The sequence below is a fragment of the Patella vulgata genome, chromosome 6 (genome assembly GCF_932274485.2).
Source record: "Patella vulgata chromosome 6, xgPatVulg1.2, whole genome shotgun sequence".
NCBI lineage: Eukaryota > Metazoa > Mollusca > Gastropoda > Patellidae > Patella > Patella vulgata.
Genome location: NC_065884.2, coordinates 63,898,348 through 63,917,239, shown reverse-complemented (window position 1 = coordinate 63,917,239; position 18,892 = coordinate 63,898,348). Strand labels below are relative to the sequence as shown.

The 18,892-nt window shown below is 37.2% G+C and overlaps 1 protein-coding gene across 3 annotated transcripts; it reads left to right on the top strand.

The window, feature by feature from the left end:
- The first annotated feature begins 452 nt into the window (after positions 1–452).
- LOC126825667 (T-box transcription factor TBX3) lies at positions 453–6,831 on the top strand. Of its 3 annotated transcripts, XR_007682092.2 has the most exons (6): positions 453–882; positions 2,325–2,592; positions 4,479–4,625; positions 4,807–4,880; positions 5,009–6,235; positions 6,504–6,831. XR_007682092.2 is itself a non-coding variant. In XM_050555419.1 (4 exons), exons 1-4 carry the CDS (start codon positions 557–559, stop codon positions 4,882–4,884), a joined length of 819 nt encoding a protein of 272 aa, XP_050411376.1. In that variant the 5' UTR covers positions 453–556. The 3 variants fall into 3 exon arrangements, 2 of the variants coding, with proteins under 2 accessions (XP_050411376.1, XP_050411377.1); XM_050555419.1 differs by lacking the exons at positions 5,009–6,235; positions 6,504–6,831 and having other exon boundaries at positions 4,807–4,884; XM_050555420.1 differs by lacking the exons at positions 4,479–4,625; positions 4,807–4,880; positions 5,009–6,235; positions 6,504–6,831 and having other exon boundaries at positions 2,325–2,601.
- Positions 6,832–18,892: the final 12,061 nt, after the last annotated feature.

Here is an 18,892-nt window from a genome sequence, read left to right as displayed (position 1 = left end):
TAGTCTTACTCGTTGAAACCATTTTTTCTCGAAATCGAGAATTTAACATTTAAATAATTAGCATTTTGTTCCTTTTGATCAAAAAAACAAATATTTTCTTAACATGCGTTTCTATGTATGGTAAAATTCTCTTTTTAGAAAAAGGGCATATTTGTTTATAAGTAATAGATTAATTATGTTTTTGACGAGTGGCGACTTAAATTCAATGACTGCCAACCCGTTTTGTTGACATATTATCAACAACGATAAAAGGCTCGTACGATGTAGACAGAATGTCTAGCACGAGACGAGCTTCTGATAGCTGGCCACACCCTCGTCTAACGATGATTGGCTGTAAGCCCGACGGTAGCCAATCAAGACACAGAGATGTTAATGATTGATGTATTGTAACTGTTGAACGTGAGATAAGCAGTGTCTCGGCGCGAGACGGTCAGACTGGTGTATAAAGCGAGGTTTTATCGTTTGGACCAGCAGTTTACATCGACTACTCGTACAACTAACATCGTGTGTCTTGTTTTAGTTATTACTTATTTATTATATATCAACAGTTCAAATAATGGCGTTTAATCCTTTCCTGATGCAGAACCGAGCCTCGGACTATAATATGGGATCTTTATTATCACAGCAGTATTTCCCTTCCATGGGATTCCCGGGACTTAATTCACAGTTATTACACAAGTTACAACATCAACAGTCATCGATGGGCAGGTTACCTCTGACCCAAACAGATTTGATGGCCTACCCGGCACCTTTCCGACCCTTCGGGGTACCGGAATCGGAACCCGATGTTCAGGACGATCCAAAAGTGGAATTGGAGAATGACGATCTGTGGAAAACGTTCCATAAAATTGGAACAGAGATGGTTATTACTAAAACTGGAAGGTAGGACATATATCTTTACTTACTTGATAGTTTTAAAACAATATATTATAATTATTCCAATGTATTAAATGCCAATAAGTAGTAATTTATATAAATGATGACGCGTAATATACCATAGTATGTTCATGAATAATAACAAATAAAATATAGAATCACTGGTAAATAGGTAATGACAGAATATAGAGCAATTCTAAGATAACAATTAAATAACTTGATGAATATTGATCATATATTAATAATATAATAGTATACATTGTTGTTAATATTACACATTGTATAATCAACATTACAATACACATGATGTTATTATTACTACACATTGTGTACTATGAGTCATTTATATTTGTGTATAATGAATGAAACAATGTTTATAAGAAATAATGTTTATTATAATATTGAAACAATGTTTATTGGAATAATGACACAATGTTTATTGGAATAATGAAACAATGTATATGTATAGTATAATCAGGAACCATGTTAGAATATTAAAACAATGTTTATACTAAAGTAGTAAACTACACATACTGATGTGTATATTATAATAATAGCAAATATTATAGTACTATATGTCATAATACAAAAACATAACGTACAATAACAACAATGTATAATAAAATAGCACACTTTGTTTTAATATTTATAAGGAAAAATATTCATTCAAGTATTAAATAAACACAACGTTGCGCATAAGAATACACAGTTTATAATACAAAAACATGACAGTGCAACAGTGTATGTTATATATAAAAGCCGAGTAATGCACCCAATTTATAATCATGTATCTACTGTGTGGTATTAAACCTATATTTTAAATAAATCAAAGCTAAGTATATTTTATTTTGGTATGAATTATAGCTGTAAATTATCAGAGAAGTAATGTATATGTATATCTAGTAGATAAGCAGCAGTCATTAACTACCGGGGGTATCATCATCACTAATACCATAACAAGCGTCTTCATTTATTTGTATTAGAATAGCACCAAATCATAACTTCAAATATAAATCTTTAATGTAATGAATCATTTGTAAACCGTCGCACATTAAAAACTATATCATATGGAATATAGCAAATGAATTTATTTTTGAAACAAAGATTCCGCCAAGCTATTTGGTATTTTGTCTTTCAAAATTTCCCCTGGCGACGACAGTCAAAGAAAAATATCAAAAACAAATGCTAAATGTCTCGACTGAAGTATTTGAGAGATGAAATCAAGCGTCGTCGGTGTAATCTGATAAACTTCTCAGGGTTGTAGCATTTAGTACAAACATGGGTACACTAAATAAAAAAATAGAGTAAATTCCGTATCGTTAATTTACGAGAAACTGTTTATTAATAATATGAAATTTATTCATTCAGAGATACCAAGAATTCATTAAATATACCGGGAGTTAATCTTTAGTAAATTGAAAATAATATTTCCATATTTATAATTTCAGACGTATTTTCCCAGCCTACAAAGCCAAGTTATCCGGTCTTGATAAGAAATCCAAATATATTTTGCTATTGGATATAGTACCTTGTGATGATTGCCGATACAAGTTCCACAACGGTAAATGGATGGTGGCGGGTAAAGCCGACCCAGAGATGCCCAAAAGAATGTACATCCATCCCGACTCTCCGTGTACTGGCGAACAATGGATGCAGAAAGCCGTCTCGTTCCACAAACTCAAGTTAACCAACAATATATCGGATAAAAGTGGAGCTGTAAGTTGATTATTTTTATTAATTGGATCAATATTATTGATAAAATATTAATTGATAATAATCCTACTCATGATTCATTTGTTTGTCAGATAAAACAAAAAAAAAATGAATTCGGAACTAATCGGTTCAAAACAATACTAACATCGAGTGATTCAACTCTGTTAGTTGTTTAAAAATTGTTTGGCGTTTATATCCTAACTATTTTTAGAAAATGAAGATTTTGAATCCAGTTTATTTTAAAATCTTGTCGTGACTTTTTGGACATAATTAGTTTTTGTCTTGATTAATTAACTCAACAACATTTAAAACAAATCAACATACTATTTGTAATGGTATTAGGAGTGGAACATGAAACCACGGGTTGCCGTAGGGGACTGAGTTAGCCATTTTAGTTTCGTATTACATACTTGTACAAAAGGGACGATTGAAAGAGGTACGATATTTAGCGCTTTAGATAAACGAGCGAGTGGATTATCATAATGGGGCGACATACTGGCGGCGTGTAAGGGGTTAACGAATCTTAATTAACTAAATGAAGTCACAAGCTGGTTGGGCAAGTAGCGTTTAGTCCACAAGACAAAGACGTAATCCCATTATTTTCCAGTGGTCAGTGTTGAGTAATGAAAGATATATACTAAGCCGTAAATTGGTCATCGGTTGATAATAGGTAGAAGACTTCTCCGGTGCCGTGATGTCTAGCGGGGTTATTAAACTAAAGTCTAAATTAACGGTTGTTATACATATTTAGATAAACGCGTGAAATAAACAAATAACGCCCGAGATATAATACCCAGTATAAGTATATTTAGGCCTACGTTGGACCCTTCAATATCACCGATATAAGTAACTTAATATATTTATTTATTTACTCTAATAACGAGTAAACACCAACAAACAATTATGGCGTAATTTAAGAGCATGTTACCCACGACGCTATGTAATTGCACACGCCCTTAAAATTTTTCGAAATTTGATATTTTCATGCTTTCAAATCACCGCTTATCGATATAGGATTTGCTTTGTTCAAAAATGTGTTCCTAATTAAAATGTAAAGATCGATCCTTGTTGTCATTGTTAATTTCCAAATATAGTTTTGTATTTTAAAAACAAAACAAAACAATACAATAAAATATCTTTATTTGGAAACAGTTAAGAAAAAATGCAAACAACAAAAGAAAATATCTTTATTTGGAAACAGTTAAGAAAAAAAAAAGAAAATTAAAACTAGTGTCATGATTTTTTAATATTGAATAATAAAATAAGTAAGAAATGAAAAGAGTTTATTCAAAGATTAATAAAAAAACATTAATAATATTTTTTTAGCTTTTATCGTGTATTTTCAACTGACAATGAGTTTACTATCATATAATATTAGTTTCACACCTTTGTTAAATGGCCCCAAGGTACATTCTACAATACATAATAAACATGTTAAAACATGATATATCTGATATTTGACTTTTACATTACATTGGCTTATATTTTCTTACGTTAAAAGAAACAGAGCAGTGTTGAATTAAATCGCTCTCTCTCAACCTGGACTATTTTTGTGTATAAATTGTCTGATATTTTAAAAAAATAATTGTATATATAAAGTTTTGTGGATCTCATATCCACTATTAATCCTCCCAGTTCACGACATTTGTACTGAAATCGATAATTAGTAATTATTTATTTGATTATAACATAGATATTGTTATAATTTGTATTGACCACGAGTTTTAGGACACAATGGCGTCATCTCGAGACAATGGAGGTAAAGAGGTCACAAAGACGGATATAAATAATAAATAAAAAAAATATTCTAGATATACAACGTTAATTGTCTATATTTTAAAACAAGAATTGATAAATATTGTTCCTTAATACGTTTATTATTCTTTCAGGCAATATTGAATTCCATGCACAAATATCAACCCCGAATCCATCTTGTTCGTGCCAGTGATCTCCTACGAATGGCCTACAGCCCAAATAAAACTTTTGTGTTTGAAGAAACTCAATTTATTGCAGTCACAGCTTATCAAAATGAAAAGGTAAGAAACGATAAATGTTTTGGTGACGCTGTATGTGATTTATAGTTCAAAAGAATACTATCTTTTTTTTTTGTCTTATATAAATTTATAATCATGATACTAGTAAGAAATTCAATATGTATTTTTTTTTTAAAAATTTTACTGGAGTTTTATTTATTTTTGTATTTTATTTTATTTACAGATTACACAGTTAAAAATTGATCATAATCCATTTGCTAAAGGGTTTAGAGAAAATGGAGGCGGTAGAGGCAAAAAGTAAGTTGTGAAATTTTTATCTGATATGTAGTCCAGTAAAAAAAATGGTTAAAACATAACTATTAAAGTGGATATGAAATGAATTTGACGTACATAATCTTAATTTTTTTATCTTTTTTAAATTTTAGACGAAGCATCACAAGCGAAGAAACCAAAGTCCCATCCACTGGCGGCCATGATGAAATCCATTCCGCTAGCGAGGAAGATGACGAAAATCTGGAAATCTGTGTCGATGATAACGACGACGTCACGCCATCCTCTGTTTCTTTGTCACATATAGAATCCGGTATTGAATCTCCGAAATCCGAACCCGAGGTTGAACTTCCCCCTACTAAAAGACAAAAAATAGAACCGGAAGTAGAATCACGTTTGGCAGAATCTCCGCACAACGATTCCGGCGTCCACAGCAACTCCGACAGCGAGGAAAAAGAAAACCTTAAATATGAAACCAAAGATATTAAACAGGAAGTAGCGAAAGAGAAATCCTTACAAGATCTCGCCTTTTCTCAGAGAAAAGAAAAAAGTCCGCCAAATGTGACAGTTTACCAGAAACCCGGGTTCTCCATGTTTAGACCACAATCTATGTATCATAGCAACAGTTCCGCTTTTCATCCAATAAACTCTTATCTATTAAACTCTACATCCAGTCAAATGTCTCATCCAATGATGTCAGGTGTTACATACGGTGGTGGAAGTTTCCCAACAACGTCATCTCCAGCCCATGCTGCATTCGCGCATGCTTCATTTTCTCATCAGTTGGCACTGGCTCAACATTACCAGCTTGGTGCCAGTTTGGGAGCGTCTCACCTGAATCTGATGTCTCAAAGATCACCCAATCAACGGTTCCATCCTTATTCCGTAACCCCAATAACTCCTCCATCAAGTATGATGTCTGGAAGTCCGACCCCTGCAAGTCCCGGTTCCATGCCTGCATCGTCACCAAGCTTATCCCCAAAGAGTTCTCCAGGAATCATCAGTCCGATACCGATCCGTGAACAATTCACCGGACCTGGTTTGACGAAAGATGGACGAATTTCAGCCTGAAAGTGAGACCCCAGAATTCTAAAGATCGCAAGTGGCGGTGTTAAAATTTAAAAAAATAACTCGGATATTCGGGTCAGAGGTCAAGTGTCGTAACCTGTGACCTCGCGACCTTGTGTATGATGTTTTCATGATCTCCTATAGTGCTAATATTAAACTTTATATGTGTTAATGGCCGCCATGTTGTGTTAAAGGGACGGACCCATGTTAATCTATATTTTGTGAGTACATGTTTAAAGGGGTGATAATACATACTATAAGCTGTGATTGAGATGATAGTAGCTCCCCTCTCCTCGTCATTCTAAACTTATAAGGTATGTATCTTAGCATGCTAATTTTTAAATAACATTATTAATTTATATATTCTAGAACATATAATATCACTTTAAAATTAGTTAGGAATATATAAATAAATGACAAAGAACTGGTTGTATTTTTCCATCAAATATTCGAGAGTATATCAAAACATAATTATGTAACACATAATTATTCAGTTATTCAGGCTTCCATTTTTTTTTTTTAGATTATCCAATTTATTTTTTTTACAAATAAAATAATATTATGTTCATTCTATAATTTCAGGTGTACCTACTAAAGTTTATAACTACCTCGTTTAGAAAGAAAACCAATGTATGATCTACATCATCAATAATTGTGTCATGTGTACTACGTCATTTAGAAAGAAAACCTATGTATGATCTACATCATCAATAATTGTGTCATGTGTACTACGTCATTTTTTAATTACGTCATCAGATCATGTGCATCATCAGTACCATAAAAGGGACATGTATAAAGCTGCGACCATAGAAGTGCAATAGAAATGATATATAAAGATATAAGTTATTAAGATGTATTATTATTATTACCTGTATGAATATATTATATTAAATGTGATGTCGAATAAATTATTGTTTGTTCTAAGAGATAAAATTGTTTGTATGGGTTATTTATTTAATTAGATACGGGAAAATTTGCATTGATTTGTACGAATCAGGAAAATCCAATGACACATGTGCAAATACAGCAGTAAATAAAGATATAAATAGCCGTGTACCACACCCGAGATACATTACCTTGACTATAAAGCTAATAACATCCGTGTATGCATGCATGTTAATTAAACCATTTTAAATTTCTTGGCATCACCTTGTGAATATATACACTGACATTTGCCTCAGTAAATTACGAGATAGAATTTATCGTGGGGTCTCTTTATTGGATAGTGAGTGTATGGGCCTTTATGCTTAGTACATGGTCCAACCTCGTGGGTTTTCTCCGGGTCCTCCGGTTTCCTCCCACTGCTAAAGACCCTTACGCGCAAGCGAATTATGGAAATAAAATTGAACCATATGTTAGTCCCGAAATGACCTAGTTTGTGTCGAGTGGACGTTAAACCCCATTTCTCTTTTACTCTCTTAGTACATGGGTGATTAAATATGGGAATTTCTGGGCATAGACTTGGCATTTATGGGCATAAGCTATGGACAGGGTGCAACATTTGCCCCCGTAAATTACGAGATAGAATTTATCGTGGGTCTTTATGGACACTGTATGGGTCTTTATAGATAGTACATGGGTATAACATATATGTATTTATAGTAGATTAAATATGGGTATTACTGGGCATAGAATATGGGTATTTATGGGCATAAGCTATGAACAGGGTGTGAAATATGACCACAGAGAATATACACAGACGAGCTATTAATAATTCGGGAAATCGAACAACCAGTTGCATAAACAGTAAACTTTCACATCTTCATGGAAGGACACCCCTGCACGACTTACACTTCCATTAAACATTCTATAAGAATAGTTTACACTATGATTACCCCCCCCCCCCCTCCACTATGAATAGTCCCTTACTAATTTCTGGTGAATGTAGCACTCTCTAAATAAGTGCATATAAAATGTATTCCCTTATAATTATGTACACCGACCCCAAGGAGGGGAAAGAGGAGACCAAAGGTGACCCTTTGTATCAACACAAACACAGAATGACCCGAGCTTTCCCTTACAGATTCTAGATTTGACTTGTAAAAAAAAGAATTATATTTTTTTGTGTTGTAAATAATTGAAGTGACGAGAAAATAAGAGAGAGGGGGTTGAGAGAGGAGTTGAGTATATTATAAATACTGCACAGACCATTGACTCGTTCAGGATGATTAACTTCTTGTGTCCTCACACCACTCATTCAACGATCTCCTGGACTCGACGACAGTACAATTCAATTCTATAAACACTAATTGCCTGGGAGAGGGACAAAATATATGTTTAACGCCTTCTATATGAAGTGATTGTGTACAGGCCACCTCACATCACTGACCCGTAATTGTCGTTTTGTTATTTATGGGAAGATAGAAAGGGAACGTTTGTAGAAAGAACGGGGAATCCCCAGTGTGTTATGGTGTCCCGTAGTTGCCCTCGAGTTCGCCACGGACAAATTCACACAGAGATAAGACTTATTATAAATATATAAAACATACTTGTAAAGATTAAAAGATCGGCGAGAGATAAGCGCTAGGACTCATTGTTATTTTTTTATTTAACAATATTCGACTTATGAAGTCTATGCAAACATACATATGAAATGGAACGGAATGGGGTTTAGCGTCCCAGTTTTCTGTACCGACCGGGATAATGAAGACAGATATATGCTATGTGGTGTGTTATGAGAAAGATTTGCACGGACAACGGCGTCTCCGCCTACTCTTAGTTGAATTCCAACTGCCAAGGGTTCTTCTAATTTACACTATATGCATTTGGTTTTTCGTTCCATCCGAGGGGGTCGGATGGCCGAATGGTTAGCACGTGCGCGCTATATCATAAGGTCTGTCATTGAGTCAACTGGCGTGGTTTCGAATCCCCGGTTGTACTTGACAAGGAGTAGGGTCGCCTGTCCAACCTCGTGGGTTTTCTCCTGGTCCCCCGGTTTCCTCCCAGAGCTAAAGACCCCTACGCGCATGCGAATTATTGAAATAAAATTAAACCATATGTTAGTCCCGAAATGACATAGTTTGTGTGGAGTGGACGTTAAACCCTATTCTTTCTCTCTCTCGTTCCATCCGAACGACTAGACGCTGTTCCTTGTCAGGTCCATCTTTCACCGCTAACAAGGGGAAACAGACCGAAGGTAAATCCCGTGGAACTTTATCGATCCACCCAAGCACCTCCTGGTTATTTATCCCAATAAGGGAGGCAACTGTGTGAAATATAGTCATTCATCGCTGCAATTTTATACCTGCATATCACTGTCCAAAACAAAACATGAACTGGAAATAAGATCTCTTCTCGGTATTCAAATTTAGGTCCCAACTACTGTTATAGTTAGCTGTAAGTAATGTGGCTCAGTGAAGGAGGCGCTGGTTTACTAGCCAAGAGGTAACGGGTTAGATCTCGGGATTTTTCAGCGTTGCACCTCTTTATCAGTGGTGCAGATCTCGGGGTCCTAACAAATCTTGCAACTTTTATTACCAATTCTGTTTTTGGTCTTTATTAATCTGGGGTTCAGGGTCTGTGAATTATTATTTCTTTTGAGGATGGGGCGGGGGTCAAAGGGATTTTAGAGGGCCACCGTATCCCATTTTGTTCTCTAGTACACGGACGTGTAATATGGAGACTGAGCCACAAATAGACGACTTTTAAAATCCTAAGATTTCACAATTTTTAAATATAAAATATCAAGACAACACACCCAACAGTAATGGTGGTTTAAAGTAGCTAAGTCTCTAACTCAATATCACCCACAAAGTCTTCGACAATGAAAACATGAATTGTATGTCAATTTAAATCAACATTGATGTTGTCATCTTACCGGGAAAAGACGGGCTTCTGATATCCAATATTCATAAGAAAAAATGAATATTTTACCATTGGTACGCGAATCGTGTACTATAATGCGTTTTAGTGTCATTTGTAGCAAGGGACTCGAAGAACGAGGCTAGACATATCCCGCAAGTCATATCTGGAGAGCAAGCGCAATAAATACTATCGGTGTAGACTGGAATAACCAGACGCTTGAGATTGCCATTCGATTGAGACTTCTGGCGTATTTCGCCGAACATAACCGATTAGAAATTACAGTAAATACAGCACCGATTGAATGTACATCGGTTTATATACATTCCAATTACATTATAATATGCGTTTGCGACCCATTTGTGTAAATTTCTAGGTCCCAAATATTAGCGATTTAGCTCCTTTAACCAACTACATGTAAAACATATAAATAACTCTTCGCATCGTATACGTTTTATGAAGGGTGCAAAAAGAATATTTCTAATAAAATTTCACCTTGAGACGTGAAGAGTAAATTAATTTTCAAACGAAATGTTTCTTAATTTGGTTTGTTTTGACGTGTAGTTTCACCACCCTATGGTAGGAACCAGCTGTACGTGTAGTTATAATACATTACCTTTTATTGGCAGACTAAACACTGGATAGTTTTTAATATAAATATTTAGTAATCAACTGCTCGACTTTTATTTCATTATTAGACAAATTGATAAAGGTATTTTAAAGTTCCACACCGAGGTTGTTAAAAGCTTTATCAAAAAATTGATTAGTATTGTTTTCAAGTGTTCGTTGAATATCTGTTCAGTTGAAAAACACGAACCCTTTTTTAAATAAAGAGCATGGACCATCTAAAACAACAACATGAATCATTTTTAAAAAAAAAACAACATATGAAGCATTTAAAACATGAAACATTTTACTTAAAACCGCCAAACATTTATTGGATGTCTACTAAAATCAAAATTTTTAGCTTCCCAAAAGATAGATAGATAGATAGAGAGAAATGGGGTTTAACGCCCACTCGTCTTAGTTCATTTCGTCCTACTGCCCTGCTACTACTGGACATACGCAGCGGACATACGTCATACAGTGTGCGATGAGGGAAAATATGCCTACGACCTACTCTTATATCGAATTCCAACTGTCAAGGGTTATTTTATATGCACGCCAATGAGTAAACGGGACCTCGGACGACTATACCTTGGCCCTCACCAGGCCCTCCGCCCTACATCAAGGACAAGGGGCAACCACGCCGGGATACATCCCGCTGAACTTTCTCGACCGCCAACGTCCTAATCACTGAGCCACTGTGGCCCCCGACACGCAAGACAGACAGGACTTTAAAATATATTTGAATAAAGAAAAACAAAAAATCCAATTGAATTGGTGCCTTTAAAGAGATTGATTGATGAAGTTGATATTGTTTAAATATTGAGACTATAACACCTACTGTTTTATCTTATATCTTTTTGGGGTTCTAGTAATAATTTTATTAGTTTATTCGGGGGGTTGGATGGCCGAATGGTTAGCACGTGCGTGCTGTATCATAAGGTCTGTCAATGGGTCAGTTGGCGTGGTTTTGATTCCCCGGTTGTACGTGATAAAGAGTAGGGTCGCCTGTCCAACCCCGTGGGTTATCTCCGGGTCCTCCGGTTTCCTCCCACTGCTAAAGAACCCTACGTGTTAGTCCCAAAATGACCTATTTTTTGTCGAGTGGACGTTAAACCCCATCTCTCTCTCTCTCTCTCTCTCTCTCTCTCTCTCTCTATCTCTCTTAGTTTATTATTTATTCGTTCAACAATAACGGAAGTAAATAATGTTACCTGTATACTGTCTAAACTAAACACAAGAATTCTTTGGAAAACGGAGCCACGGTGGCTCAGTGAGTAAGACTTTGGTCACTAACCTGGAGGGTTCGTGTTCAATCCCTGCGTTTGACGTGAAAGTTCATTAGGCTTTTCAGGTGTATTTGCTCCTTGTTAGTGCTGTGGGGTGGAGGGCCCGACAAGAGACAACGTATGCTTATATAGTTGTTCCGATGAGACGAAACAAGTATACACATTGGCGTGCACGTAAAAGACTCCTTGGCAGTTGGAAGTCGATATTAAGAGTAGGCTGTAGCATCGCTGTCTGGGCATAATTTCCCTTGTAGCACACATTATGACGTATGTCCATCTTCATTAGTCAGTAGGAGCAGAATAGTAGGACATTAAACCCCATTTTATTTCATATTTAGATTAAACACAAGAGTTCTATGGGAGCGATTACTGTATTTTTAATCGGTGCTACGCTTCTACAATGATTCTCTTAAATCTTTGAGTGGCATTTAGCGATCGGAAAAGACATTAACAGAACACAGTTTTTATGGTATACAATCACTAGTTTATTCTAAAAGCACGACGTTTCGACAAGTATCCTCTTATCGTTATCAAGCACAATGACATTTAGTAAACTTGAGGTCAATATATACAAAATTCATAGTGAAACTATGGATTACAATAACAGTAACAAAAATAATATAAGCGGTAAAGGTCTTGTGGCACAATGTCACTGTCTCTGCATCTGGCGAGAAAGGTTAAATATATATTGACCTCAAGTTTACTAAATGTCATTGTGCTTGATAACGATAAGAGCATACTTGTCGAAACGTCGTGCTTTTAAAATTAAACTAGTGATTGTATCCCATAAAAACTGTGTTCTGTTAATGATTCTCGTTTTAAAGCACAATACTGATACAGTTCAATTACTAAATACGGTTTAAACAATGTATACTGTGCACTTTAGACGGATTAAAACACGTACATGAACCTCTGCTACTATCCTTTGAATCATATGAACTTTATTCAACAAAATGATATATATATATATATATATATATATATATATATATATACTTTGCCTCCATTATGCATGATCCCTGAAATATAAAAACCAAACCCACCCACACAATAATGATATTTATATGTATATACTTTTCATCCATGCAGCATGTTCCCTCAAATATAAAAACCAAACCCACACACATACACACACAAACAAAATTGAAAATGATATTGTGCAAATCTGGTCTTTGAAATTATAATGAAAATCCATTTTCTGTGTCTATATTATACGATTTGAAAGAGCTTTTATTATACCGGGAATCAATATTAAAATAGATTGATTGATAAATTGACTCGCAGGGCGTGTGTGGTTCTAGTTTCAGGGGAGAACAGAAGTGAAATGAAATAGGGTTTAACGTCCTACTGTTCTCCTTCGACAGGGAAAATGAAGACAGGCAGTATGCTATGGAGGAAATTTTGCCCAGATAGCGGCGCTACAGCTACTCTTATATCAATGTCAAGGATTCATTTACTTACACCGGACCTCGCTGTTTCGTCCCATCAGAACGACTATACCGTGTCCCCTGCCAGACCCGTCGTCCTACACCACTGACGAGGCGGAACTACGCCAGAATATCCTTATGGACTTTCTCGGCCCAAACCAGGATCAAAAACTGGACTTCCAGGTTAGGAAGTCAACGTCTTACTCACCGAGCAAGCGTGGCTCCATACAGTTGAGTTTTGTAATTCACGTAGAGTAGACAGTAGCAGTATACCGAGTTAGTTTTTCAAGAGATTTAAAATAAATTTGACCGAATTTAAATCATCATGTATTTTATCCCGTATCATCTGGGGGCTTTATAGCCGAGTGTGTGGATGCAAGTCATGGGTTCCATCCCGGTTTTGTACAAAGATGCGGGTCCCAATGGCTTCCAAAATCTGGCATTGGGAAGAACACATCTTTTCACAGATTGATATCGAAGGGTAAATGAAATGAAATGAAATGGGGTTTAACGTCATACTGTTTTGCTCCGAACTGGGATAATGAAGACGGGCATACGCCATACAGTGTGCTATGAGGGAAATTTTGCCCGGACAGCGGCACTACGGCCTACTCTTATATCGAATTCCAACTGTCAAGGGATCTTTTACCTGCACGCCAATGTGTACACGGGACCTCGGTTTTTCGTCTCATTCGAATGACTAGACAGCTGTCCTTGTCAGGCCCTCCGTCCTGCATCAATAACAAGGGGAAACCACGCCGGAAAATCTGGATGAACTTTCTCGGCCAATGCAGGGATCGAACGATATCGAAGGGTACGAATGCGACTTGACATAACAGACTGCACGCTTCAATATTTCATTCCCGTACACCCAGTCATAGTTTATTATTGTTGACGAAAAGCAATTAAATATCATTCATTTTATTTTTTCTACAACTAGAATGTGAAAATTTTACACTTTTTTTCCACCGTTTGAAATGATGAATGAACGATAATGTCAGAAATGAAACAAGGTTAAAAAGATGTTCTTCACTCAGTGACTCCTTTTTGGGAAGATAAAAATGGAGTACGTTGCACCTGTTAACGAGACTTCTCACAGGTAAGTTGTCAAGGTGAGTTATAAACATCATACATCACCGCCCATTACCACGCACTGCTCCTTTATGTTACTATGGTTACTGTGGTACCCAAATATGGTGTAAGACATCGCCCTCTGGGTAGAGAATATTGACCGTAATTTCCAAACACGTTTTTAACAATATTTTATGATTGAGGCAACTGTGGATCATAGAAATACTGTATATATTTGTATAGGTGGATTAACCTCGTATTATTTGATGTGATAGCATAAATTGTCGACGTCATCATCGTTTGAAATGACGTTCACTCAACTTACCCCAAGAATACACGACGTACACGGCATAAATGACTAACGCAGAATACATGACGTACATAGCATACACGGTGTACACAGAATACATGATGTACACAGAATACATGACGTAAAAAGCATACTTGGTGTGCACAGAATACATGACGTACATGGCATATCTTGTGTACACAGAATACATGACGTACATGGCATACCTGGTGTACACAGACTCCATGACGAACTCAGCATATATGGTGTACACAGAATACGTGACGTACATAGCATACACGAATTACACATAATACATGATGTACACAGAAAACATGACTTATGCACCATACATGATGTACACGGAATCTATTGTTAGAACATAAAGGTACCTCAAAGCGCGACAGTGGTGTAGGACGATAGGCCTGACAGGGAGCAAATGCCTAGTCGCTCGGATGGGTAGAAACACCGAGAATAAGTGTACGCGTTGGCGTGCACGTGAAAAACCCATTGACTGATGGAATTCAAAATAAGACTAGGTCGTAGCGCACACTGTATGACGTATAACGTAAGCAAGACGTTAACCCCCCTTTCAATTCATTTCATTCCCATCGTCTACAAAATCCGTACTTTCTCGACTCCATGACTGTGTCAAGCTAAATTTGTGTATATGTTTACATTTTAAAATAGGTAAATGCGAGAGTTTATAAATAGGTGAGTCAAGCTGTACTTAATTACCCTGTATCGTTGATTCAAACTTTAAACATGTATAATGAATGATTTCACGTAGTTTGGTGACAGGCTGAGTCGGTTCACAAGTTACCGTGAGAATCAAGTTCAACTGGACATCATATCTCCCCCATCCGTCATCCTATCATAGTAGGGCCCAATCTACACAAAGTTGTACCACACCATCTTAAAGTGGTATTAATACTTCCATTCGGTTGATGCAGAGAGAGAAAGAGAGAGAGAGAGAGAGGGAGAGGGAGATGGGGTTTAACGTCCACTCGACACGAATTAGGTCATTTCGGGACTAACACATGGTTCAATTTCATTTCAATAATTCGCATGCGCATAGGGTCTTTAGCAGTGGGAGGAAACCGGAGAACCAGGAGAAAACCCACGAGATTGGACAGGCAACCCTACTCCTTGTCACGTACAACCGGGGAATCGAAACCCCTTGATGCAGAGAAGGGGCATGGAATGGAATTCAGCTTAAAGCGACAATAACACTCTGGCTGGCTTGACAGCTCCAGAAAATAAGTACTAGATGTGTTAGTGTCTTACCTGTTGTGTAAATTATCCATTAAATCCTATTTTACTTGTCCAGAGGGTTCAAAAATATTTTTAAATCCAAGTCACATTTGAAAAGCTTTACGTTAGGCTTTTCAAATCATTTAGCTGAATTTTTTAAATTAGGTGTGTTAAGATGAAATTTATATCACCAATTAATTGAAATATTGTCAAATAGTACAATTTGTTGACCAGAATAAAGATTGGGACATATTATTCAGTTACAACAAGAGTGGTATTGAGCCTTTAAAGTCCTACTTTTTCTGCCACAACCTGGTTAATGAAATGGGGTTTAACGCCCTACTATTCTGCTCCCACCGGGCGATACTAATGACGATGAACAGACGTTTTTCTGTGTTTTATGAGAGAAATGTTGTCTGGACAGCGACACTTCGTCAAAGTCTTACCCAAATTCCAATTGCCAAGGGTTCATTTACGCACACACCAGCGTGTACAAGATTTTCGGCCCATTTCATTTTTACTGCACGGTGTTCATTATTTAACAAATTCGACTGAACTACTGTGAAACAAGAACCGAACCCCTTTTTCGCGAAATCATTTTCGTCATCTTGCAATTTGGACTTCATATCGATATCAAAGTCAGTCAATTGATTCTCAATTATCTAACAAACATGCCTAGTTTCATACGTGAATTGGAAAAGTCTTAGACCCTTTTGGGGGTTTGCGAAGGGGGCGGGGGGTCTAGTGGATTAACGTGTGTGCGTGAAACTTTAAGGTTTGTAAGTGAGTCATGTGGCGTGACAAGGAATGTGATCGCCTGCCGCATCTCGTGGGTTCTCTCCTGGTCCTCCGGTTTCCTCCCAGTGATAAAGATCCCTACACGCAAGCGATTTATAGAAATAGAACTGAACCATATGTTAGTCCCGAAGTGACATATTTTGTGTCGAGTAAACGTTAAACCCCAGTCTATCTCTCTCTTCAACCCAAGTCTAAACCATCGTCCGGTTAGTTATTAATATTGACGGCCATTGTGCACGTTTCAATGTTTATTAACTGTTACACTAGTCAGTTGGGGATTTCACATGGTTACGAATAGTCTAAGCAACCGATGAAGTGACAGGGGTAATTCACAAGGTGCGGCAAGGGAAATGTATAGTCGCTCGGATGGGGCGAAAAACCGAGGTCTCGTGTATAGATTGATGTGCACGTCAAAGAACCCGGGGCAAAATTTCCCTCATTGTACAATGTTTGGCATATATCTGTCTTCATTAGAGAGAGAGAGAGAGAGAGAGAGAGAGAGAAATGGAGTTTAACGTCCACTCGACACAAACTAGGTCATTTCCGGACTAACATATGGTTTAATTTTATTTCAATAATTCGCTTGCGCGTAGGGATTCGAAACCACGCCAGTTGACTCAATGACAAACTTTATGATACAGCGTGCACACGCTAACCATTCAGCCATCCAACCCCCCTGTCTTCATTAGCCCAGTAGACGCAGAACTGGACATCATATCCCCCCCATCCGTCATCCTATCATAGTAGGGCCCAATCTACACAAAGTTGTACCACACCAACTTAAAGTGGTATTAATACTTCCATTCGGTTGATGCACAGAGAGAGAGAGAGAGAGAGAGAGAGAGAGAGGGTTTAACGTCCACTCGACACGAACTAGGTCATTTCGGGACTAACACATGGTTCAATTTTATTTCAATAAATCGCATGCGCGTAGGGGTCTTTAGCAGTGGGAGGAAACCGGAGGAAACCCACGAGATTGGACAGGCGACCCTACTCCTTGTCACGTACAACCGGGGAATCGAAACCCCTTGATGCAGAGAAGGGGCATGGAATGGAATTCAGCTTAAAGCGACAATAACACTCTGGCTGGCTTGACAGCTCCAGAAAATAATTCTAAGTACTAGATGTGTTAGTGTCTTACCTGTTGTGTAAATTATCCATTAAATCCTATTTTACTTGTCCAGAGGGTTCAAAAATATTTTTAAATCCAAGTCACATTTGAAAAGCTTTACGTCAGGCTTTTCAAATCATTTAGTTGAATTTTTCGAATTTTTTAAATTAGGTGTGTTAAGACGAAATTTATATCACCAATTAATTGAAATATTGTCAAATAGTACAATTTGTTGACCAGAATAAAGATTGGGACATATTATTCAGTTACAACAAGAGTAGTATTGAGCCTTTAAAGTCCTACTTTTTCTGCCACAACCTGGTTAATGAAATGGGGTTTAACGCCCTACTATTCTGCTCCCACCGGGCGATACTAATGACGATGAACAGACGTTTTTCTGTGTTTTATGAGAGAAATGTTGTCTGGACAGCGACACTTCGTCAAAGTCTTAGCCAAATTCCAATTGCCAAGGGTTCATTTACGCACACACCAGCGTGTACAAGATTTTCGGCCCATTTCATTTTTACTGCACGGTGTTCATTATTTAACAAATTCGACTGAACTACTGTGAAACAAGAACCGAACCCCTTTTTCGCGAAATCATTTTCGTCATCTTGCAATTTGGACTTCATATCGATATCAAAGTCAGTCAATTGATTCTCAATTATCTAACAAACATGCCTAGTTTCATACGTGAATTGGAAAAGTCTTAGACCCTTTTGGGGGTTTGCGAAGGGGGCGGGGGGTCTAGTGGATTAACGTGTGTGCGTGAAACTTTAAGGTTTGTAAGTGAGTCATGTGGCGTGACAAGGAATGTGATCGCCTGCCGCATCTCGTGGGTTCTCTCCTGGTCCTCCGGTTTCCTCCCAGTGATAAAGATCCCTACACGCAAGCGATTTATAGAAATAGAACTGAACCATATGTTAGTCCCGAAGTGACATATTTTGTGTCGAGTAAACGTTAAACCCCAGTCTATCTCTCTCTTCAACCCAAGTCTAAACCATCGTCCGGTTAGTTATTAATATTGACGGCCATTGTGCACGTTTCAATGTTTATTAACTGTTACACTAGTCAGTTGGGGATTTCACATGGTTACGAATAGTCTAAGCAACCGATGAAGTGACAGGGGTAATTCACAAGGTGCGGCAAGGGAAATGTATAGTCGCTCGGATGGGGCGAAAAACCGAGGTCTCGTGTATAGATTGATGTGCACGTCAAAGAACCCGGGGCAAAATTTCCCTCATTGTACAATGTTTGGCATATATCTGTCTTCATTAGAGAGAGAGAGAGAGAGAGAGAGAGAGAGAGAGAAATGGAGTTTAACG

Excerpts from the sequence above, each read along its gene's own strand:
- LOC126825667 (XM_050555419.1), top strand. The coding sequence starts at position 557 with ATGGCGTTTAATCCTTTCCTGATGCAGAACCGAGCCTCGGACTATAAT. Across the intron at positions 883-2,324 it reads GTTATTACTAAAACTGGAAG|ACGTATTTTCCCAGCCTACA; the intron begins GTAGGACATATA and ends TTATAATTTCAG. Across the intron at positions 2,593-4,478 it reads TATCGGATAAAAGTGGAGCT|GCAATATTGAATTCCATGCA; the intron begins GTAAGTTGATTA and ends TTATTCTTTCAG.